We start from the raw sequence: 25,365 nt of genomic DNA, 5'->3' as shown, positions 1-25,365 counted from the left end.
TACACGTAAAGACAATAAATAAATGTTGCGTATGTACTATGTATAGTTTGAGACAGACTTTTGTAAACTAAAAACTTCACTTCAGTGGCCGTATTCACAACACAGGGTAACCCGGAAAGTTACCCAAATTTTCACTTACCCCATTCACAAATTTAGGTTACCTCAAAAAGTAACCTAAAAAGTTACCTTTTTCTTCATTTTACCCCGGTTTCTGAATGGTTTCATTCAGAGCACAAAGTAAAAAATAAGTTACACTCAAAAGTAACCCAAAGTAAGCAAAATTTCTCCCCTGCTCCGAGGCAGGGTTAAAATCAATATTACCTCATTTTCCATCTCCAAAACATAGTTTCTCGCTCCATTAAATTTCATAAAATTGTCCATCTACTTAATTATAACTCAAACTAATTGGTTTTGTGTGTTGTAATAAGCAAATATAAGATTTAGTGAAGCTGAAATAAAATTTGTGTCAAGGTGTTAGCTGCCACGGCCGAATAATTCAATATAAATATTGGAAGTATAATTTTTACTGCAATAATATTGAGTTTAGCGACTTGTTTGAGTCTAATTTTGATCAAGACTCGGCAATTCTGACAGCGGATGGAATATATTAAAATTGTGCGAAGCGAATAATAATCCCAGAACAGTCATTTCTTATCTTCTCACTTCGTTAAGTTTTTAATTGATGTGGAATTGATTCATCGAGAGGAATACTATTTAATAATAAAGTTAACTATTTCCTATATTGAAGTGTATAGCATTACGCAGAAACTATCTGACCAATTAGAGGAATATAAGCCAATTAACAACGACGAACGAAAATAGTGCGGCAGGTTTATGCTTATTTTTGGCTACGAAGCAAAAAAATTTATGGACGAAGGAAATTTTTAGAAAATACTTCACAGATTTAGAAATTCAGAAAGTTTGGTATTGGTAAATATTAATTTAAAATCCCAGTGGCCGTGACACGCTGCAACTTCTCTAATTTACCAATCTATTCAGAAGACAAAGTATCGCCGAGGGTTGAAGCAGGTTTATTCCGTCAACCAATTGACAAGTAAGTTACCAATTTCAAGATCATTCTGTTCGCATCTTTAGCAAGTGTCAGGGCCTATCGTGTCACGACCTTTCTACCTGTGATGCTCCAATTGGGACAAAACAGTAAAGCTAAATCTGTTATTTTCAGGACTGGTGGGACTTTTTTGCACAACTAATAAAGAAATTCCACTCACTGAAGACGGGCACCATGGGATAACATTGTGATTCCAAATTTGGAAGACCACCCACTGCCACCACCACAAACTCGTTAGAGAGCTCAACGACAACGCCACCACTTCGAAGATTCCTTGTAATTACGCCAAAGTTTGAGGTACCAGCCATGACATTATAGCCTTGACATGGTGTACTGTACTTAAAATTTAAGAGACCTTTTTAACAGGATGGGCGACGATATTCTCAGTGTGAAAAGATGGCCCTCATCGAAGCTGTAAAAGATAGACATGATGCCTCTTTGAAAAATTGAAAACGAACTTGACGAGACAAAACAAAACATTGGATGAAGCTCTGGCTGCAGGAAATGCGGTTTTGGCAGTGACACGGACTTGGAGGAGACGCAAGAAAAATTTAAGAATATGACGAAGAGAAAAGGCCAACGCATCTAGCAAAAAGTAGGAAACAATGAAAACTGGGGGAGGGGATGATGAGGAAATGTGGTTTCAAAACGTTCAGATGACCCTCTAGGCTGCTACGATGATAGGAATATTTGGTGGAGTCATTCTACCAGGTTATTTATTTGGACAATAATGTTTTTATAGTTGCAACAGCCGTGACACTAATGCATTGTTTCATTAGGCCGTGACATGTCGAGAGGCAACATTCATGAGGTTTCAGTCGAACATTCGAAATGCAGGATTATCGTACTGGCGTTGTAATTAATGGCGACGAATCTGCTGTAGCTCGCTTCGACAGAAATACATAAATAGGTTAGCCAAGTCGAGTTTAAGAGGTCTAAGAATACAACTGATCTAAATTAACGTAATTTTCTGTGTAACGGCCAATTTGTGTTAATACTAGTAATTAAATTTAGAGTAGATATAAATAGAACATGTTGATGATTTTATTTTAAATCCTAAATTATGTCAATTTCTGTGTAACGGCCAAACTGTGTCAATGCCAGTAATTAAGAGACAATAAATTGTGATTTAATGAATGTATTCGTTTCGTTTAATAATAACTCATTTCCAATTTATTAGAATAATTTTGAAATATACAAAAGATAATGGCACAACCTTGACAATTACAATGGTAGTGGGTGGAGGTAGTAGTGGGTGGGGGTGGTAGTGAGTAACTGTGGTAGTTGGGCTTATTGACATAAATGTGAAGAAATTTTGTTGTTTGGCGGAGCGCAGGGCAGCTTTTAGCTCCACTGCTCGAATAACCCTCAGAGTAACCTCCATTTTTACCTTACCTAAAATTTTAGGTAAGGTAAAAATCCTCTGAATGAGGGTAAAATTTTCAGGTAACCCGAAAACAAAAGTAACTTTAACTTTTTACCTCAAGCTCTGAATACGGCTCCACGGCTCCTGTCGTGTACAGATGAGGATAAATATATGCCTCTGACTAAATATGACTTTGACTTTGATCACGACAACGGATTCTGTGAAATGTGTGGTACGAACGAACGAAGAGTGCTTCGAACCACTACCTTTTGCGGTTTTTAACAAAACCCATTAAACACAATCTAATTCGCTACAAACTTAACCGCATGGCACACATGCCAAGCCAAATTTTCAAACCGGTCTAGCCAGCCGCACGTATGTAATAAAGTAACGTGGACGTCACCTTTTATTGGAAAAAGTTGCTGGTGAAAATATCTAATGCAGCACAAGGTTTTTTCTAACTATAACTGCATATTTAGGTACAAATCCAGGTATCAACCACAAAGTGAAGTACTTAGAAGTAATTTATTAACCATTTTTTAACAATTCATAAAATCTGCATCCTTCTTCGCTCCATCAACAAATTATAGAACACTTATAATTAACTACTTAAATACTAATGTACATATTTATTTTAATGAAACTTGAAAGACCTGGTACCGATGATTTATACCAGGCAAACAGTGAAGTTTTGTAACAGAAAGAGAACCACCACTGCTTTCAGGTTTTACAAAAAATACTCTCTTTGCTCTGCTATGCAAAAGGGCCATTGCACACATTACACAAGGCTCGTGCGACAAGTAAATGTCAAGGCCAGTACATAAATAGTCGGTTGGTCCATTTCTGGCTTTGGAACTGGAAGTCAAAATGTATGATGAATTTGAATTCGTAGATGGTGCACCATGTATAATACCGACCTGTTCGACCGCCACCATTACTGCGTGATTAAGAGGATTTGGTCCACCCTGACCAAGGGTGCAAACTAGAATTTCTTTGTCGCCAGAAGGGTCATATACTAGGCAGACTTGCCTGTTCTCATGTCTTCTGCTATGTTCCATTACTTGAGTAGTCACGATGTTGTAAATTTCCTCAATTTCCACTCCAGAGAATCCAGCATTTTCACTCATTATTTCTTCGATTGGTCGATCTGGGTGAAAGTTACAAGGCCAGTAGGTAAACACGGCGTCGTATTGCTTTCGACACAGCGGAAGGGACGAGGCAACAGGTGAAAGATGGAGTAAGCTCAAGTCCAGACCACGCCAAGAGTCAGGATTTTGAAGTTGTAGCATCTCTCTCACGGCGGAAATTGGATCATTTATTTCTTGTTCGGTAGTATCTGGTGGAGGACAGACTATAATTTCAAGACGACCACCTCTAGTACGAATTCGCTTTAAATGTAAAAGATTTTGTGGTAGAGGCGGTAAAGAGTTGACCAATTTTGCAGCTTGTTTCCTATCACCGATTACACAAGATATTACATTTCTGAGCGGAATGTCAGTAATGAATGTGTCACTTATAATTGCTTCAATTGTAATTTTATTCTTTAACTTTGCCAAGCTTAGTTTTGGTTTTTTGCTGGCAGGAGGACTGTCTACTGTTGGTAACTCTGGAGTCCTTGTTTCTGGTACGTAGACGGTTGTGGCGATAGCATGTCCATTATTGTCACTAGTATTTACATTGTCGTTTGGTACAAGTTTATCTGTTTCACATTTATTAACGAATATTTCATTTAATTGCGAAATATCTACAGTAGACGAAAGGGTGGGAAGGGGATTTGCAGCAGCTTTATCTTCATTAATCGACGAGTTTTCTTCTTTATCCATCTTCGAGGTATAAGTGTTTTCCATATTATTTTGCCAAATAAAACTTTTAGACTTTTCTTCCGTTAAATTTTAAGAGTGTTGATGCGAACGAAACACACGCCATTTTCTCGTGGGCGTTGTTTCTTGGGTTTCTTTGGGGGTTGATTTGGATTTGGCAAAACTGGAAGAACACTTGAAGATGAAGAAGATGGATCTGATTCACTGCTATTCATCGTAGAAGAAGAACTATCACTTATGGTCACTGCATTGTCTGGGGGGGACTTAGGGACTGACTTTGGGCCAGCGAAAACTATTACACACATTCCGTTAATTGACACGTGTTGGTAAACCTTGTCACACCATTTGTCCACTTTTTTAAACAACCTTTCCTTCTCGGCACGATCTGCCTCTTGTAATTTTTCAGACAAGTCGACATGAGCGATGGTGAGTTGATGCGAAACAGCAACTTCGGTAATTTTCTGGACGGATTCCTTGTTTTTTGATGTTTTTAACTGGAGACAAATAAATAATTCTAGAGATTTGTATTCAATTTGGACCATTTATTTATAAAATTCTATAGCTTACAGAGGTGAACGCCGCTATCCCATCAGGTGGAGTCATCGTTACGTTCTCATATTCTTGTAAGACGCGCTCAGGTCCGATTACAGCGACGGTTTTATTAGACTTGTACGTTCGATTGAAAATTGATGTTGTAAGAACACCTTCTGGAATGGCAGGGTCATCTGTAGAAGCTATGCTGTCCCCAAAGAGGAAACCTAGAATAATTAGACCAGTTTAACACTCATTCATGATCTAATCTGTTCCGTTAATAGTTGTTAAGAATGCTAAATCATACTTATGTAAAGATCTACTGACTAATTTACCTTATTTTAACTCTAGACTATTTAATTATGAACCATTCTAAAAATCCTATTTAACTCAATGTATTGCAAACTCATTTCATAACTTATTCAATGATCCAATTATGTAATATGTATGTATCTATTTGTCTTGAACTCTGATTACCTGGACTGGCCTACTATAAAACCCAAATTAAAATTATCACTCCTATCCACTCTTTTACCTGGTGTGAACCAGTCACTGTCGGTCTCATCTGCCCCACATTCAATTTGTACACAATTTTTCCTGACTAAATAAAACTCTAAATATATGGGCAACTAGTACCGATCAAATTCTATACAATCATTTAACACACACGATTCCCAGCTCCATCAATAGTAGTCAGTCACAGTATTCCACCCACCTTGAGCTAATTTTAGCTTTACAAGTTTCATAGCTGCTTTCGCATCTTCAATTGGACAATGGCCTTTATTGCCGGACTGGATATTCTCATTAAGAAATACTTCCGCCATGTGAGACAGTTTAGACTTTCTACCAGCAATTCCACTGAGATTAAAAATCAGACTCGTGTCGATGACGTACGGGTGCATAATCTAAAGATCAAAAGAACGTATTAAGTTACAAGGCGATAATTTTATAATTTTATAACTACTCACTTTAAGAGCATGAAGATCACAGTTTAACGACTGTCCGACCCAAATTGCATCGTCTGGCAGTAAACGAATCAAAGCTTCTTGAACATCTTCCAACGTGGTTGTTACATCCTTAAGGATTTCTTCCGTAATTCCGGAAAATTTAGTCAGATAGTTAATAATTTTCTCCTTTGGTTTGACATAGCTTTCATAAACCACCTAATTTCAAGATATTTACATGAGTACACAAATTGCTCAAATGTTCGCTTGAGAATAAACGTTTCTTACCTCATGGTTCTCATTGATAACGGCGATTCGTGTCAATTCGCTGGGATTTGTTTCGGTTATGCACATTTCGCAATCTATTGCAAACATTGGAGACGATGCACTGACTTCCTTGTATTCATCCTTTGACAGTTTATACCCAGCGCACTTGCTGTGCATAAAAAAAATAAATTATTGTTTCTATTAATTGCAATAATGTATATATTTGGATTTAAAAACCTACTTTGTCGTCAAATTCATCCAAAATGGCATGGGATAACCTTCGTATGTCATTTGGCTCAACCCCATCAGCAAGTAAGTTCTGGGAAAAATATCATTTTCGGGAAGATCTGCTTTCGTCGATAACAACGGTGCAGATATTATCTTCGTGGGGAGATCGCTATTATTCATCATCTTGGTTGGAAACAATGCGCGAAACTGTTTTACAATCTCTTTCTCTGCAACAGCTTTCTCCATTGATCCATATTCTGCAAATTAGACACGTATGTATCATGTTACTTGCGCTGTTATTCTACTTATATATGAAATTTATGTGCAACTTCATACCCTTGAGGATTGCTTCTTTTTGAGCATTAGATAATGGAATGCAACTCAACTCCTGAGATACTTCTCGATCATAGTAAGCTGGAGCCATTACTTCTACTCGATCCGTAAAATTCCTGATTAAACGTGAATGTAAGTATAAAGTAATTTATGGGTTCCTAAAAAATTAGCAAGTACTCACCCAGTTAATTTCGGGAATAAATGTTCATAACTGACAAAATCTCTTGATGTCAAACCTTCCACAATCAAGGTAAGAACATGCGTTAATCGATTCGCCTTCTGAAGATTGCACCACCTACATGAATAAGCAATAAAATATAAATGCCAAATTTTTGCAAAAAAATGGCAGTATACAAGTAAGATCAGTTTAGTCATACCGATTTGGAGGCTGAATTAGTTGATTTCCACCCAACGCATACAAAAGAAGATTTTGAACATCTGTCATAAAGATTGGCTCTCGAACGTCATGTTGTATTGACATTGATGACGTTACTCCTGCCCCTTGAAGTAGAAACCGAGGTAATTGCTGTAAACCACATCCAGTGGTCATTTCATTATTAAATTATTCCAATTAAACTCAACTTAAAACTACTAAAGTTTAACACTTATTACCGTCAAAGCTTTCTTCCTATCAGCCAACAACTTTTTCAAGGATTTCAGCTCGCTTGGCGAAAGCGTCTTTTTGTCTCCAGGGTCAATCCGTAACTTCTTCGCCTCAGGAGCGTCCAAAAGCTGTCCTGGCTGCAAAACCACCACAATTAGTTTCTAGTTTATGTTAATTAGCCCAACTAACTATTCTCATCGTACACTTACCCTCTTGACCTCATCATTCGACAACGTCACTTGATACTCAGCCACTAGCCGTTGGGCCTTTTTCTGTGCCCTCTTCTCCTTCTTGGTCGTCGCAGACTCAATCTGCATGGCGATTTCTTCTTCGTCATTATCAAGAAGACGGAACATTTTTCTCCATAAAATCACCACCCACCACCACACAAAATACAACCACCACTTTTTCAGATAAGGTATCTGAGATAACCAAGTCCAGACGACAAAATTATTCTGACTCGGACTGCGACAGGCGGACTTCTTATCTTTTTTGTCACTTTGACGAAGCCGCCTGTTCCCCTTCTTCTTGGAGGAGGATTTCCCCAGCTCCTCAGCGGTGATTAAAAGCGATTAATTAGTTTAGGAAATTTTACTTAAAATTTTTACGAAACAAAAAAAAACAACACGTGCGACGTGTATGTGTGCTAACTACACAATGCTTGAAGTTGGCTCGTTCGGAGGGCTGAATTTAGTTGAATGTTTTTATGACGATCTTTGTTCTCGTATGATAATCTTGAGTTGAATGAAATATCATTGCATTTGAAATTGAAACATTTAAGCCTGTTATTTATTAGAAATGAGGTATTCCCTTCTGAGGTATTCCCTCCTGAGTGTTTCGCTTCTCGATACTTGCAATATTTTGAGTGTTCAGATGATTCAAGAGTATTACTGAGGGCATGAATGATACATGTATGAAGGTTTGATTTTGATTAATAATTTAAACCATTTTTTTAAAATAAGCAGGTAGTTTCATAATACATTGAGTTATAGGTGATGCCACGAAAATAAATTATTATTATGACAAGAATTAGATCATGTATATTTTAGAATGAAATTTGTTAATATTCTATTTTGACGAGCTTCGCCTCCGTTTAGGATTTCCTGGAAATGCTCTATTTTATTAGAGTAATTTAGATTTCTCAGTTTTGCGTAGGGTTATTTATTACCTGATTCGAGATAACTCTGATAACTCTGATATTCATTTTTAGTGCATTGAAATATACAAATTAAATTTGTATTTTATTAAAAAAGCGAATATAATGTTTTCCTTAAATAATAATTACTACCCAATTAAACATTTATCGAATGTATCAAATATTTTCATCTAATGGTAAATTGAACAACACTATTGGTGTTAGTGAATGTATTAGTTTACAGAAAATAAAATAATTAACAGAAAAATACTATATTTTTTCCTTGTATGCAAATGTAATCCTATAAAATGTAATTTCATTTGTTTATCGAGTTGATAAGAATTTCATGGTGTTTAATGTTACACGATTTCCCGTATTTCTGCTCATGTTTGACACAAAAATAAAACAACGCAGTCGTCAATTTGTTGATTAAAGGGATCACCATAATAATCAACAGTTTACCTGAGATTAATGATTGAGGGCAAATAAATTTGATTTCTGCGTAGTTCAAAGTTCAATACACTGTAATTAATTTGGCTTACAAATACCAATAATTAATTAGTTAATAAGGAATTTTCCAACTTTTTATATAAAATTGTGTTACTAATTGGTCGCCTATTTTATTATACGGGAAATAAATCAGCTCATTCCGCATTGATAAATATGTATGCTCAAACAAACAATTCATTCATTTGCATGTTTTACTATTTTCTGAACATTGCATTCAATTATTTGCTAATTATTATGACCAAGTGTTAATGTCAAATAGTTTGTTGTTCTCATATTTGGCTGGATTTTACCGACTAATAAGACTGAGATTGTGAATAATTGTGATGCTCCCAGTTTTACAACATATTTTATGACAATCGCAAAGTTGCATGCAAATAATATTCCAAGCCTCAAAAGCCACAACCACAATATTAGTTCATCCATACATGATAACGCTCACTTTTACCTTATCGATAACCATATAACATGCCAACTCAATGAACTGATGGACACATTACGCATCAAAACAGCCAAGCCTTGACTGCAAGGTAAATAATATCAATAACGGATAACAAAAGTGTAGAAAAAAAATCAAATTATTTTTAACTCGCCGGTTTTTATCATACATAAATTTGCAAAAACAGATACATACCAACATTTATTTATTTATTTACTAAATACTTTCACTCCTAAAAAGCTCTCCATTACAAAAACGTGTGTACATGAAGTACTGCCAAGATAAGCAAAAGACATTGATCTTCTCTTTACTACATGTGTACATTTTGGTGCAAGTTGCCAACAATTTGCAGAAAGGAATCTGCAAAAAACTGAAATTCGGGTAGTTCCGCCCGACTCTGTAAGCCAAAACTTTGCACATTTTCTCGTGTGCCACTTTACTTGTGTGCATTCTCTGATCGTCATGATGTAGAGAGATCGCATGAATTCAGCAGCAGCAGCAGAAGTGTGTCTCTTCTGACTTAGTAAACGAAAGCAATCGATAAAAGACTGTGGTGTAATGCAACGAGAACTTGTGCGTTCTTTTCTTCTTATTCGGGTAGCCAAAAACTTGGTTTTAGTTGGGATTTATTTACTGCCTGGTCTGGTCGTCCTCTTCTTGTGTCATCCTAAGTTCTCTTTCTTCATGATATTCTTTACCCATCAGTTTTACGTAACAGAAAGCCTTTTCCAGTGCATGGGTCTGCTATTCTCCAACTGAAAAGGTAAGAGTCAGCACAATTTAAATGGAACAAGTCCTCGCTAATAAGTATGCGAGATGTGTATTTTTTATGTGTGAGCGTATATGTTGAGGGAAACAATCACAAGCACCTGAGTCATTCACCTGCACTTGGGGAAGAAGACCCCTTCATAAAATTTTGCGAAATTCCTATTACTTATTGCCTTCACTTCATGTCATAGATACCTTTGCACATAAAGTCATAACTTTTAGGATGGGAAGAGAAAAGGAAACATCATATTTTAGGGTGTAAATGTCAAATTGTTTGTAACATGCGTGTCAAAAGAACCCCTTAAAAGTTTGTTTTTCAGTCAATGTGTATCCTAAAATTGTAAGGAAAACATATTCTTATTCCGTACTGGCTGAAACGAAACTTGATACAAATCTTAAATTTTGTGAAATAAGGAAAAATTTGGAATCAAACTAAACCTCTTTTTGGTTTGGGGTTAATGCATTTCCATGCATTGCATAATACTTAATTGTGGTTGCTAAATTTTTACATACATCAGTACGAGTACGTCACATCTCGGAAAAAGTGTGCATTTTTAAAACATAAAAGAAAGTGGGAGAAGCAGGGTTGCGTGTGGGTGACCCATTTTCCACTAACTTTTTCCCCCGTGATAGAGCAGGCAGTGGAGAGAAAGTAGGTGGGAGTAGTGAAAGTGGTGGCAGTGGGACAAATGCTGGAGAACGACGGAGAAAGCTGATCAATACTTTTGCGAAACGCACGCACAGGGCAAACATTTGTGCGTATGGATCTGGTGCCTATTACATATATTTTGATTCATAGATACGTTAATAAGGAAGCAAAGTTAGTGCATGAGTGTATCGTGTGTGGAGAAAGCGCTATCGTGATTTCCATGCGTGTAAAGAGGATTTGATTTATTTGGTAGGTTCGATTATTTATTGCGTGTATTTCTTATCTAATTGAATTTATACTCGTATGTAAAATGAGGGTAATATCTACATAATTGAGTTGGTGCGGAAATCCAAAAACGTGATCAATCCCAAAACTTGAGCATGGAAATGTACAATTGCCTCAAAAAGAGGCAATTTCATTATCAGATCGTCGATAAGGTAGTACATAGAAAATTAATACTCACAACAATTCCGTTGTTACCACACTTGAGGTACGACACGATTATTTACTTACCACAGATTTACTATTGTACATTCATATAGGGTGCTTTCACGTAAAGGTAAAGTTGATCGAACTCTGATTAATGATGTCACATTTTTTATGGGAAAAGAGAGTCAAATTGTATGTTTAACCAAGGTTTATAATAGTATACAACTATTCATGTGTTTCATTTAGGAGTCTGTCTGTCTCATTTTATTTACATTAATTTGATCCATTTTATGGTTATTTGCTATAAAAATATGGTCAAAATCGACAGTAGAATGCAAACCAGGAATATTTAGTTTGGTGTAATCCTCCTGATTTACAACTTGTGTGCCATCGAACAGTAGATGATTTCATGGTCGTATAACGATGTACTTACATATCAATACTGTTATCTTTCCATTGATAGTGAAACTTGTTAGCAGTGATTTCATACTTTTGCAAATTATATTATGAGGCAAATATTTTACGCACTTTTATGCATGTAATGTCATTACCGATTCAAAGATGAGCTACAGACGACGGATGAACTCATAAAAAAATATAGCTCAGGAAGCATTCAACGTTATGTTAGTGTTTGTTTACATACTTGAACGTTTTAACACGTTCTGTTAAAAATGTAAATATAATGAGTAATTAATTTGTTAATAATCGGTATGTATGTTTTTTTTTTAATATTTGAGCTGATATGTAAATGTAAGCTAAATGTAATGGTATAAAATAAGGATTTTTGGGTGATCAAGGTTTACTTTTACTTTTGAAGCATCATTTCACTTTTACTCCTGAGTGCACAATATTAAAGTTTAATTTCGGGAATACAACAGGTATGTAAAAATCAATTTTCATTTTAAACTCTTAATAGAATTATGACGCTGGTACAGTTTTTCATTTCACTACGGGACGCCATAAATTTCGCAATATTGCAGCCGAATTGACGTAGACGCAGTGTTAAATACTTTTTCTGTGACACTTTAGTCTGCAAATGTCAAAGATTTGTTAACTTTTACAGAGAACGCAATTTCTTTCCAAATTCTGAGTGTGTATAATGCTCTAATATCAATAAGCATAGATAGCACTTATTTCACCCAGAAATTTAAGAACGTGTTGAAGAATCTTTGTTTTCATGAGGTCGTAAAATAAAATATTGGAGTCCACATAACTTTAGAATTTGGGGGAAAGTTATACATCAGAAGTTAGTAAAGTAACATGATTTCTATATATACGTAACTCTATACATTAGCAAACCAAAGTCCCCCTCATGTTACACATAAATACACAGCATTTCATCTTCCTAGTATGTACAATGAGGTATACCTATGTTGGTTTCACTGTGTTTATGCGGTTGTTTATAGCAATTTAGAGGATGTGTATTATTTTGTGTATCATTAGTTTAGCAGACCACTTAAAAAAACGTTCCTTAGTCTAAACTCGAGTTTTTTTGCATTCTGATACAATGAAATGAACAAAAACTATGGCATAAAGGAAGGAAAGGGGACCCCGCTCGAGCACCTGGCTCATCCTGTGCCTACCCTGTTGCACATTATTTTGCAACTTTTTTGCACAAAAACGGAGAACCCTTATATGTCCCAGTACTAAACTAAATACACAATATACACAACTTCACATGTTCAATTTATACCAGTGAACATCATCATCAAACTTTACGTTGAATTCAAACCTCTTTTGCTTATGCTACATTTTAACTTTAACAGTGTTGACCTTCACAACCTTTCTACGCCCTCCCCTTTGCGCTTTTACATATAGTTTATATGCCTTTTATAAAAAGTGTGGTTCCCACTCACTCTTTCATTCAATTTATTATTATGTAATGAAAAGCGGTCTCATTTTACGGTTGCAAAATACATTCATACATTTGTGTATACTGTACGTATAAATGTAGTTGTTGATTGGTGATGTAGTGTTGTAGTACGTTGTTTTTGTTATCACAAGAAATTTCTGCCGTAATATTTACCTTGCTATGTCATACCCAGAATTATGTATGTACATAGCACAAATCCAGCTTCGGGGTGTTGATGAATATGCATGTTTTTCAATTTACTATTTCGGGGATAGTCAAAATTTGTGTACAAGATTATACTTTGTGAGTCTCACATTGTAGTCAGTCATATAAGAAGACTGTTTGACATGTTTGTCTCATTTGTCCCGACTAAACCCTCCGCCTGCTGTCAACAATGCGATGAATGACCGTTTCATTGCTGAGCGAATTTGTATTCCATTTCCATACAGAGAGATAGATAGTCATGCGGGGAGTGCTGTGCTAAGAAGTCATTTGTTTATTGCATTTACTCACAATTTGCAACCGCAAATAAGCATATGCATCCCTGGTGGGACTGGAGGTTTTAAGAGACAAAGTAGCTAGTAACAAAGGGAAATGAGGAGGGATTGTCGGTCGGTTGTAGTTTTTGTGGTATCATGAAATTGCCCGGTTTAATTAGTTCATCCTGTTAAGAAAGAAGTGCTGGAGCAAATTTCATGGAGGGTCTGCTATATTTTCGGAAACATATTGCATGGAAGGGCAATATTTTGAAAGTGAAATTATTTATTGCTCTGCTTAAATGAAATTGTTGGAATATCTGGAATCATCACGGAGGTAAGATGATCCCATTTTCCACATCTTCCTCTATTTTTTGCACCATGAACATTAGCAGATGCTCATAATAAGAAGTAGTTATTGACATTTTTGTGAGTTCAGTGCAGTAGTTTTTGGTTGTTTCGTTTTATGGTGTTTTGGCACAATGTCAAAATTAAGACATGATTGGGAATAACTTAACCAGAATGTGATGGCTGGTTTGCTTATGTCAAATGTGGCTGTGGGTGACTGGTGGAAAAAGGTACTCGTAAAGCACAAATGTTAATATGTATGTAGTAGATATTTCAGTTGCGTTTATTTTCATCTTTATGCACATAAATTCAATGTGTGTCATGGGATTATCCAAAACCGAGAGCTGACTACTGCATTTCCTAAATCTTTATAAACATGGATAGGTAAAATTGACCAGAATAAAAAGATTTGATTTTGACGATAAAAAATATGTCACGCCATTTCTAACCAAAATCCAAGTTTATGACGCTTATCATAATTTTCTCAGTATGGAGAGAAATATTTAAGAATATTTGACTAACCACGTTTTGTGTGCAGTACTCAAACCGTATTTAGGTAATAATTATTACGTATTTTTGGTCAATTTGGTTAAATTAATTTTGATTCGTTTTGCGATGAAAATGTAAGTATTTATTCCCATACTTCGCATTTCGTTTTGTGGTTTCCTCTAAAAATGTTGATAACAAGAAATGTTGAAATCCATCAAAATAGAATTTGAAGAGAGTGATTAATGCTTCTGATTGGATTCTCTCTAAAAAAAAGTCAGGATGTAAATAGGTATCTGTGTTTTTAGCTGATGCTGCGTTTCCAGAATTATTAGCACGTGTTAATTTTTTGTACGTTCAAGTATGTAGCTAATGAAGTCTGTAGCATTTTGTAAACATTATCAGTAAAGGAATGAAAATAATTCTTCTCAGCTCATTCACTTCCGCAAGAAAACTTCCGCATCCTTCCAGACAAGATGTAAGTTCAGTTCAAAAATATTCCAAAAAATTGCAAACTCGTCTTGCCAAATTGTTCTTGGATAACCAAAATGTGTTGCATTTTTATAGATCCAGATAATAATGTAGAATGTTTTTGTTGTTTTAATTTTAAAAATCCAGAGGCGTAAAAAAAGTTCAGAATCTGGCTACAGAGTACTTCCGTTTGTCTCAATAGGTTCTTACTTCTTATGACTAATATTTTTCATGATGGTAACCCTTGATCCTACAAGTGATTTGTCATTGCAAAAACAATCGCAGCCTGAAATCGTCACATTTATGACTTCAATTTTGCGACTGTCTCCTGATTACAGAGAAACAAACAACCACTGTTCTCTCACCATGTGCATATACATTTGTACTTAAATTTAGCAAAAGCAACATGACATGACATGTTGCATGTCATGCATTGCATGCATGACATGCAACATGACTTGTCTTGTCTTGTGATTATGATCTCATTCTCTCGTCAAAGTTGGAAATGAAGAATTCGGCGACATGTGATTTAAATTATCATAGCCCCGACTAGACGCTGGACAAGATCTTGTGATACTGATAAGATTATATATGCGCAGCTCATTAGTTGTCAGCCCATGTTCATTTTTACGCCGTTAAAAGCGCATTACTTTCCTCCCATTAGGAACTTACATAAAGCTAAAATTCGTAACTTGATCAGCATTCTTTCTCAAATATTTATACTTATTTTCTATAATGCTGCACGAATACGTAGGCACAGATTTTAACCGATCCGATTAGAAATATTCAAGATATTTCCAAAGGGTGGTTGGTTAGTGGTGTGAAATGACATGAGACGTACTTACGTACATATTCTTTAGAATGCGGTTGTGTAAAATTTTATGGCCATTTTAATAGTTTTGGAAGACAGATATATGCATATCTGGACAAACATGTACTTAACAAGTTGTGATTGTAAACAGTGCAGTAGTTCAGAGTTGTGGGAAAATTGAGACTTTGCAATGTTTTTATTATTACTCGTAAATTCCGGATCTGCCCAGGACATTATATTTCTCGAGTTTCATTCAATTCCGTAATTAAAGTGAGTCATAAGCATAATGCTCATCTGACAAAGAAACGAATGGTTTTTGTAAAGTAGGCACACGATCGTACCTATTTTCAACGCTGTCCAGACAGTAGGTGCATAAATTGAGACTACACCGATTTATTTATATTTTGACTATATTTTGTCTCACAAGAACATGCATACATAGATTATAGGTACAATGCCAAATTGTATTATTGGTCATAAAAACTGCAGCAGGTTTTTTTCTTTCACTTTACCCCCACCACGACATTGAGAACTTTCGTTTGTTGTTGTGTTCATAAATGCTTATCGCTGATTTTTGCTGATTAAGGAAGAAACAAAAACACATCCGATCGGCGATAATGCTTAATATCGACAACGGAGTAACAGCCAGTGTCCATAAAATCATGGCTGTTGTGCCTTCTGACATACATAAATGCAATGTCACCTTTTTAATCCTGTTGTGATTATTGCTTTCCTGGCTCCACTGAAAATTTGAAGGCTGTTCAGTAATTTTATTACAAAATTAAGCACGGAAAATGATGAATGATGTTCCATAATACGGATTTTATAAAATTCTAAGATCAAGTTGGCGACTTTCTCGACTAAAGTCTCGCCTTATACGTAGTTTCATTTCATGACAAAGACGGCATCCGTTTGGCTGAAGGACTTAAACATGAAAATTTTCATCCATTTCATAAAGGAATCAGTCCTATTCATATGTAAATTGGTCGCATAGGTAATTGAGTCATTTCTGGAGGAGATGTAGAAAATGAGCGTATTTCATAAAATCGAAGACATACATTTGTCATATCAGTGTGTGGTTATTGTGGTTTCCGCATCTTCCACTTTTCTCGCTCCCCCGCTAGACGAGTCACATTAAGATAACGTTATTATCATGGTCGGGATATGGTGTTGTCAAATGTCACATATTTATTATTTTGTGTTGTTTCGCACTCTGTGTTATGTATTTATTAGTAGGAGCATTGCCTTTAAATTTTAGAACTGTGCTGGCAGTGCGTTTTGCAGACTAATGGATATTAGTTGCAGATTACAATTACATAACAAAAAATATATATACATTGATAAACCCCTCCTACATACACATATTCAGCACTTGCATACAAAGCAAGCTCCTTGTGCAACTTGTCCTTCAATAATTTTTACTCATTTCTTCCTTCAGTTTTGTTAAATCTGGTCTGTAAAACTGGTCCAGGTTAAATAATATTGGTCCAGAATCACATCAAATCCCACCAATATCGCACCTTGTCAACTACATAAATATATTGTTCAGTGCAGTTTACACAGAAAAGAGTCACCATGATTTTGTACGTCTCACTCTTAGCAGGATAAATTTGCTCTTGCCTCATATTCGGTAAGACGCTTTGAAAATAATAACTTTTGCATGCATGCATATTATTTATCTCTGGAGAACCAAGCAAACCTCTCTCCTCTGGTTAAAAAAGCGATTATAACAATAATGACAAGTCATATAAGTAGTATGGGTATTAATATTATCTAACATTTGACATTCGTGTAGTTATTATTATTCTTTTTTACCTCTGTTTCACGCTCTGTTCCGACACTCATTTCCACAAACAATTTATTATTAAGCTTAATTGATAAGGCTATTAAAGCAGGTGGGTGGATATATGTTTATTTGGCATTTAGTTGAACGTAGTTACTTCGCAAACAAATAAAGGTGTCGTGTCGTGATGAAATTAACGGTTTTATACTATTTCTCGTAAAATTGGGGGTATCGATTTTTCACCAAAAATGAAATGTGCCCTATTAAAAGTGAAACCAATTCGGGTAAAAGACCTGGAATGGGGACATGAACTGAAATTCTTAATGCTTCAGTTTCGTGTCCTTAGGTCCTTTCAGGGTAAGAAAAATATCGTAAATAAATCTCAAGCTAGCATCATAATACGATTTTGGGTACTTCTTTGGAATGCATGGCGTCGGAATGTGGCGTCGATCCCACACACCACCAAGAATTTTATTTGGTTGTGTTGGGAAGACATGAAATTTGATGCCCAAACTATTAACAAATATGACTAAATGGTCTCCACTTTAGATTAGCATTGTTTATACACATACTTCACCGCCTAATAGCAAAGAATTAATTTAGGCACAGATCTATTTATAACAACTCTGCCAAATAATAAAGTGCCACTTAACACCACCAAATTTTAGAATGTGAAGCAATTACCAAATGCAATTATATTTATCAATTCAAGATTCTAATCGATTGTCACGTCTCACATTTTTCCCGTGACGACGTGAAATGCTAAAAATTGGTCTGAACTCCCAGCTAAGCGATCATAAACTAAATAAATATGAACTAATCTGCCTGCCACAATTTTTTTATGGAAATGGCATCGAGTGAGGAATGGGTGTGGTATGTTTTATGAAGTGCTGCTAATAATTCGCCATACATATAAACCACCGGTTAAACAACTTGACAGGTTATTGTGTCACGTTTACTTCCAAAAAGGTTAATTTAAGGCCTACTACTTGATTTATTTTCATTTCATGATGTAATTTCTATATAAAACTTTGCACTTATATATGCAAGTAAAACAAGCCGTAATCACCTCACATTTGACTTTACGATCATGGTCGGAAGTCGATTAAAGGTTTAAAATGAACCGTCTCAAATTGCAAAGTGTCTCGAAATTCTTGGTGGTGATTCATAATTTTATAGTGCCAAACCAAACCACCAACGTAGTAAATAGTAGTAGAGTAGTAAAACAAATGTGTGAGAAATGTAAATATTTACAGGGTTCATTGCAAAGCGATACTTTTGGAATGCATAGAATTTATTTTTCGAGGTACCAAAAAACGACCTGGAGAGAGAAATGCGGTGGCCTGGCCAGACCGAAGTTGATATCAATCATCATCTCATATTATTCACTCACTTTCATCTCGACTTTCTTGGCATAAAAAATGTTGAGGACTTGTTCAGTCAGTCGTAATAATGTGTACGTAGAGAGTGGCTGGACAGGGACAGGAAGTGTCTCGCAGTGTGTGTGATTGATTCTTGTCTCGTCGCGTCGATTGCATGGGCAAAGTGTGGCAATAGGAGCATAAAAAAGGTGACATTATCCAGGTTTTGATCATGAAAAGGTTGACCTTTCAGTTCTTGCGTATAATAAATAAAACCTAACCCTACTCAAAGAATGGGGACCATGATCAGTGTCTCAAATCATAAACCAAGCCATTTACCTACTAATAAAAAATTAATGTATTCAATTCTTTCCAGTTTGTGAATTCTCACCCCGCAGCCAAAAACGTATCCTGCGCGTAGCAGCTGGTTCTGTGACCGTGGCGATTTTTACCTGAAGACTACTGACGCGGTGGGGAAAGAGAAGGACGATTCTTTATTTTGGAATGAAACTAAGAGACAATCGAATCCTACGGAAAAACAAATAGCAAGAAAATTCACTAACAACTCTGATTAAAAAAGAGTGAGATGTGGCCCACGAATATGCGCCCCCTGAAGCCAACTGCCCCCAAACTGGACGAGATAATTAGTCAAGGGATTTATGGCTGTGAACAAGGATGTGGTATGTTTATTGCATCTCCATTGTTACGTGTACAAAACATATAAACATAATTCAATTTCTCTTATACTTCGCCAACATTGGTTCAAACCCCCAGAATAACTTGACAAATTCACATATCTCGCCCCATGAATTAGAATCAACTAAACTTATAGAAACACACTTATTAACAGAATAACCTACATCAGAATTAGGACGAATAGGATTACGGAATCCCAACAAATAAGCAATATAGCCTGCAATGATCATTTTTGCTTCGATGGTCTTGGTCTTGATGATCTTCTTGTCATCATCTTCACATTTGGCGACAAGGTAGGGGGTCAGGGTAGGAGCCTTAAGTGGGGGTGGATAGATAGATAACTCCTCTGCTCTACCTAATTCTCTATCTCTCTGTTGCAGTCCCTCTATCTCTAACTCTCTCTCTTTTTGTCTCTTCTCTGTGATTCGTTTGTACTCCCTTGCACCATCAGTCCCCCCTCTTATGTCCAAGCGTTTCTTGAAATCGGGGGTTGCACTCCAACCGAAATACCACATGTCCCGACTCATGATGGTGTACAAAAAAGTTTTCCCTTTCTCCGGTTGTTGGTGTGCTGCTGCAGCTGTTCCTAACAAGTATTCTCCACAAAAAGGGTACTTGACCTCCGACCTCTCCTCTTTGGTCAAGTGGCGACGAATCTTGAGTTCCATTCCCAACTCCTTTAGTCGCGCATCAATCTCACGCTCCAATCCATAACACAAGGGGATTAAATCATCCAAATTGATGATGGGTTGAGATCCGGGGGCAAGTTTAATAAACATTCCAATGGTCTACAAATGCATAATAATAATGATGAAATCACAACTCATTACTCAAGATATTCGTTTCGAGACAATTTCACTAACGGATTCGAATGACAGCATCCTTAGAGCGTCGCCGTCGTTGTTAAAGTGGTGTCGCGATATGGATTTGGGGATCGGTCGACTTGCTAGGCCCTCCGTAGCACAATAATTTTTCCACTGCGGGTAACTGGTACATATTTGATGAAGACACAATTCGATCCTTTCATCTTTATCCCGATCGGATGCATTCGATGCTGCAGAGTATGCTGACTGCATATGAAGAAGCACCAACACGTCCCTTCGATTGAAATCAGTTACTTTCATCATGGCATAAATGGGATTGGATTGATGCTTCATACACTTGGGGAGGACATCATTTGAGAGAGTTTGGTAGTATTGGTAACACTCTGATTAATGAGAATGACACATTATTTAAATATATATCAAGATACAACAATCATCCACCTTAATTATGCTTACTTGGTTTCGTGCAAAGCCTTGTAGCATCATAGATCAGTATTCCTCTATCTATTTTAGGTCTCTCCAAACATAAATGAATTAGCCCGGTGGTGGGGGCCTTGTGAATAATTAAAAACCATCCCGGTTTGTCTTCAACGTCAACACGACCTCCTCTGCGGAAAATCTCCTGGAAGAGAACCTCCCTCTGTGCAGCGGTCAATCCCTGCTCCTCCTGGGTCAAAAAAAGTTGTGGAGAGGCTTCATAAACATCGAGGTCAGGGGAAGCGGTTTCAGTCGGGGCTAGTCCAACTAACCGCAGAATCGTCATCCTGATTTTATCCACCCCTTCACCTATATAGCATGACAACCTTATTAAATAGTGCACTAATCATTATCATGCAAGTGGTAATTATTATGTTACCTTTAAACGTTTTGTCAAGTCTTGCATTCGACGAAGCCATGTACCTTATTTGGAACTCTTCAGCCAAATCCCCATCTCTATAAATAATCCCCCTCCCATCCCTGAGTCGCATTTCTTCCTCCTCCACTTCCATCTCCTCCTCATCAGGAATGTAGGACCACGGGACGGGTAGGAAATTCTGGTCTTTACGGACAAGACTTGTAGCGGTTTCCGACTTTCTCTTCTCCTTATCCTTCGTTCCACGGGGATTTAACTCCCCTTCATCACAGTTTGCGGCTTTCGTAGTCTCCACGGCCAAATGTTTGCTAGGATGAGGGGCGGCTGTAGTAGTTTTCGCGGTGGAACTAACAACATAAATTAGAAATATTGATCAAATATTGAATACAAAGTAGTGGTGGGAGGAGGAGGAGGAACTAAAAACTAACGGCTTAGATTTCGCAGCAGACGTAGATGGACCGGCGTTCTCTATTTTTGCCTTTTTCTCAACCACCTTCGGTGTCGCCATCCGCCTCTTCTGCGTTGTGACGAAATCGTCGTCGTCCGAAAATGATTTGTCCTCCTCCATTGTTATAAAAAGAAAACTAAAGTACAAAGTGTAGCACAAAAAATTAAGCTCTTGCTGCTGCTGTGTGAGAAGTAGTAATTTCACATATGTAGTAAATTCCTACCGTAGTGACTCGGGGAAATGTGAGTATTTCACCATGATTTATGTATGTGAGATTATTTTTCCTCCATATCTAGACGTCGTCTTCCTCGTCGGTTATGATGACCAGTGGAGGATCCCTGCTCACAAAACCATCCTTTACAACTCTACCCCAGTCTTTCGAGCAATGTTTTCCGAATATTTTAGCCCACAACATAATGAACAAGGTGGCAACGAACCGCACAAAATTACAGTGTCTGATGTTGATGGGAGAGCTTTCGACAATCTCTTGCGGTAAGTGGATGAGGTCATTATGCTTTACTTTATTGGTCATCTGGACATCTGCAAATGAGACGCCTTGTTCCTCTTCAATCCTGATAATCCCCGTTATTAACCCCAAAATAGGATATAAAGATTCCCCTCACTTACAAACCCCATATGCAGTGTGTATCCCCCAGAATTGAATATGATCTCATTTGCTAGTCCATTTTGTCCTATAATTACGCACAACTCAATATCCTCCAATCTGACGCTCTTTGTCTAAATAATTGCAGACACTTGTACGCACAGGAAATGGCATTTCAATCAGTAGAAACAGCACTCCGGACTTTATACGCAGCTCACAAATACCAGTGTCCCGAACTGGTCCAAAAATGTGTCGATTATCTCAGTCAGAATCTGAATGTCAACAACATCCTGTCCATCCTGAGCAATATTCCTCTCCTTTGTGGAAATGTTCAAAATCTTGAGGTATTTAAAGTGACAATAAACAATGCGACATTTGTGAATGACACTTTAGTAAGAAGTATTTTCCTATTTATTGCAGAACTGGGGACGTGAGAGGCAAATGATGCAAGAGATGTTTCTTACCAGCTCCTCCTTCCCAGGGGGTCAGGAAGTGCACATGTCTGCGACAGACGACAATCCCTTAAACTTCTCCCAGCTTGCAGCAGCTCAGAATCCAGAGTCCGAGTACTTGGACTGTATTGAAACTGATTGTTCTCGATTGCTGCAGAAATGTCTCAATTTTGTGGACAAGGAGGCAAACAGTGTCCTACTTTTGGACGAGATGGAAGATCTGGACGTGGACACGTTCCGCTTAATCCTCTCCAGGTTTCCATTGCGAAATAAATTTATTTTATTTGCTCTTTGCGAAATTGAAACTTATTTTGTCATTATTTTCTATTTACACAGAGACACGCTTGATATTTCTGATGAAAATCTCGCTTTCAATGCGATCCTCAAGTGAGTTCTTGTCACACAAATACCTCCTTCCTTCCGACGTTACGAAACATTCCGTTACGAAACACATTTCTAATCAAACTCTTATTTTTTTAGGTGGACGGACAAAGAGTGCAAACGAAAACAACTGCCTCTGACGACCGAGTCAAAACGCACCGTGTTGGGCGAATCTCTCTTCCTCCCACGCTATCTGACCATGAGCCTCGCCTCCTTCTTGTGCGAACTTGGACCCGCAAAATCCGGCCTTTTCACCCCCGAGGAGATCTCATGTTTAACCAGAATCTTAAAGAATGGTAGCCGAGCGGAAATCCAGAATGAACTCTCGTCCCCACCAAACAATCCGCTCGGGATTCCGACCACTTTGCGGCCCTATTATCGCAACTTGGCTCGACCACGATGTCCCATTCGAACAATTGGTCACCCATCTCCGGCAAAAAAGTCGAAACGCGGTGGTGGTCTCAGCTTAATTGAGAGGTGGAATCATCGCAGGTGTTGTCGAAGTCGTCGGAATAACAGGGGCAGTCGTTCGAACAGTCAACTCTCATCTCCCTCAAATAGCAACCCGTCTAGTCCCCGGCGAAACTTTAGCAATGCAGATCAGTCCAAGAAATGGAATTTGTGTGTCGAAAGGGTCGTCATTTTTCTTGCCTGTTTGTTTGACTGAAAAGAAAAAAAAACTTACCTTTGCCATTCATTTGTACAAGTTTGTGGATCTTTTTTTATAAATACGACTATTCATACGCTTAAGTTTGTACTGTTAGTTAAGCACGGAAGTAATTTCGTTTGGTTCTCATTATAGTCGCAGATGTGTGAAGTTGTTCGCATTTCATGGTCTGATTCAGAAAGAACAATGTTTAAACTTATTATCGAATTGACATTATGAAACGTGATTGTTCAACAACTGATGTTCATATTCAGTTACCTTTTTTTAACATGTCACAACAAATTGGTCTCAATTAATGCTTATTTATTTTAAGTCGAGTACAATGATTTATTTACTATTTAATGAAAAATATGTAAGTAATATTGCCAGTAACCTGTACTTGCCTACATGCATTTTAACGTGTCACAATCTTGTCAGAGATTAATTACATACATATAAATGGATATGTATGCTTATTATTGCTTTATTTACATAATGATCCGGTAAACCTGTATTCATTACATTTATTTTAAATGTATTTACCCCCATTGTAACTTTTGTGTTCTATAATATTCATTCATTCATTGATCGTACTGACATGACAAATATGATATCCGCGTTTTTATTTGTAAAGCATTTATTCACAGCCTCAAATAATCCGTACGTAATAATGGTATGTATGTATGCAGTAACAAAAAAAAGTATAATGCGCCACAAAAAAAGTGTGTGAATGTGATATCTAAACATATTTCTAAAAAATATTTCTTAGCAAATCTTCCAGCAACCGATCTGTAATCGACGAGATAATTATAACAACCTATTCAGAGTGATTTATGTATGTATCATAAGACAATTTACCTTTAAAATCTTGCTACCATGTTGATATTACAATTACCTGGCTGTTGTATTGTAATCCAATCGAGAAAGTATTTATCCTGAGAAATGCGATATATGAAAGAATGATTCGGAATCGGAATAAATATATGAAAAATTTATCCAAATATGCAAATCAAGCTCGAAATTAAAAAATATATGTATCGAGAGAATATTATGTATAATATCGAATGGCTGGAACCATACATATAAATATCTCGTTTCGCAGTGTCTGAAATTTAAATCGAAATTGTAGTAGGATAATTGAAAGAGTGAAAATTAACTAATCAAATTAATTAATCATTAAGAAAATCATGTTTACAATGAATTATCATGAATTTAGATCAATAACTGAACTTATTGAAAGTGAGAATGTCTAATTGTTGTGAATGCATAATAACTGTGTGTAAGTAGTTTGTAATTTTAAACTGCAATTTTGATCTAATGACGAAATAAATACTTTGAAAATGCGAAGAATAAACAAATAAGCTGCATTATTTTATTTTACATCCTACAAAAGCACCGACGCCAATATTTGATCCTCAATTATGGATGGATCATTCAAGTGCCAACCTGCACTTTGTGATGTGAAACTGAAGAAGACCTTGAATTTTTTTCAATCAAATGACATCTCGGATTTCATTTGGTCGAGACGACGGCAAGCAAAACGACAAATTCCTCAATCTAACCAGCAACACACAACCACTCAAACGACTAACCTAGAGAAACCACTCCATATTCCCAGCAAAGTTTGCTCAATTGTGTTTCAATACTTGTTGAACAATCAACGACGCAATAAAACGATCTTATCCAATCATCCACTTCAACTTTGCTGCAAGTAAAGAGAATCGAAAAGAAAAGAGTAAATAAAAGAGGACGACGACGACGAGCTTTGTAAACTTTTATTCCCT

The 25,365-nt window shown here is 36.7% G+C and overlaps 4 protein-coding genes and 1 long non-coding RNA gene across 8 annotated transcripts; 2 read left to right on the top strand and 3 right to left on the bottom strand.

Moving 5' to 3' along the window:
* On the top strand, positions 1-2,210 carry LOC110848796. Its single transcript, XR_002547768.2, has 4 exons — positions 1-1,054; positions 1,184-1,366; positions 1,436-1,780; positions 1,849-2,210. It is a non-coding gene; the product is annotated as an uncharacterized LOC110848796 (long non-coding RNA).
* An 898-nt stretch (positions 2,211-3,108) lies between these two features.
* Positions 3,109-4,316, bottom strand: LOC110848847. Its single transcript, XM_022096180.2, has 2 exons — positions 3,353-4,316; positions 3,109-3,290 (listed from the first exon to the last, which is right to left on the bottom strand). The coding sequence occupies exons 1-2, from the start codon at positions 4,280-4,282 to the stop codon at positions 3,243-3,245; spliced, it is 978 nt and encodes a 325-aa protein (XP_021951872.1). The 5' UTR covers positions 4,283-4,316; the 3' UTR covers positions 3,109-3,242.
* Positions 4,119-7,847, bottom strand: LOC110848846 (small RNA degrading nuclease 5). The gene is made up of 11 exons (XM_022096179.2): positions 7,372-7,847; positions 7,171-7,299; positions 6,936-7,084; positions 6,740-6,853; positions 6,562-6,674; positions 6,239-6,482; positions 6,019-6,166; positions 5,755-5,949; positions 5,502-5,691; positions 4,823-5,013; positions 4,119-4,749 (listed from the first exon to the last, which is right to left on the bottom strand). The coding sequence occupies exons 1-11, from the start codon at positions 7,516-7,518 to the stop codon at positions 4,321-4,323; spliced, it is 2,049 nt and encodes a 682-aa protein (XP_021951871.1). The 5' UTR covers positions 7,519-7,847; the 3' UTR covers positions 4,119-4,320.
* Positions 7,848-9,697: 1,850 nt separating this feature from the next.
* LOC110848430 (BTB/POZ domain-containing protein 6) lies at positions 9,698-24,939 on the top strand. Of its 4 annotated transcripts, none has more exons than XM_022095649.2 (7): positions 9,698-10,006; positions 19,054-19,357; positions 21,795-21,990; positions 22,251-22,446; positions 22,523-22,809; positions 22,891-22,941; positions 23,035-24,939. In XM_022095649.2, exons 2-7 carry the CDS (start codon positions 19,264-19,266, stop codon positions 23,600-23,602), a joined length of 1,392 nt encoding a protein of 463 aa, XP_021951341.1. In that variant the 5' UTR covers positions 9,698-10,006; positions 19,054-19,263; the 3' UTR covers positions 23,603-24,939. The 4 variants fall into 4 exon arrangements, with proteins under 4 accessions (XP_021951341.1, XP_021951342.1, XP_021951340.1 ...); XM_022095650.2 differs by lacking the exon at positions 9,698-10,006 and adding an exon at positions 11,920-11,967; XM_022095648.2 differs by lacking the exon at positions 9,698-10,006 and adding an exon at positions 13,509-13,754.
* On the bottom strand, positions 19,338-21,670 carry LOC110848429. Its single transcript, XM_022095647.2, has 5 exons — positions 21,479-21,670; positions 21,054-21,397; positions 20,654-20,983; positions 20,237-20,580; positions 19,338-20,161 (listed from the first exon to the last, which is right to left on the bottom strand). The coding sequence occupies exons 1-5, from the start codon at positions 21,616-21,618 to the stop codon at positions 19,409-19,411; spliced, it is 1,911 nt and encodes a 636-aa protein (XP_021951339.1). The 5' UTR covers positions 21,619-21,670; the 3' UTR covers positions 19,338-19,408.
* Positions 24,940-25,365: the final 426 nt, after the last annotated feature.

This window comes from Folsomia candida, unplaced genomic scaffold (assembly GCF_002217175.1).
Source record: "Folsomia candida strain VU population unplaced genomic scaffold, ASM221717v1 Fcan01_Sc004, whole genome shotgun sequence".
NCBI lineage: Eukaryota > Metazoa > Arthropoda > Collembola > Entomobryomorpha > Isotomidae > Folsomia > Folsomia candida.
Note: the sequence above shows the minus strand (reverse complement) of the source record. Positions and strands in the feature narration are given on the sequence as shown.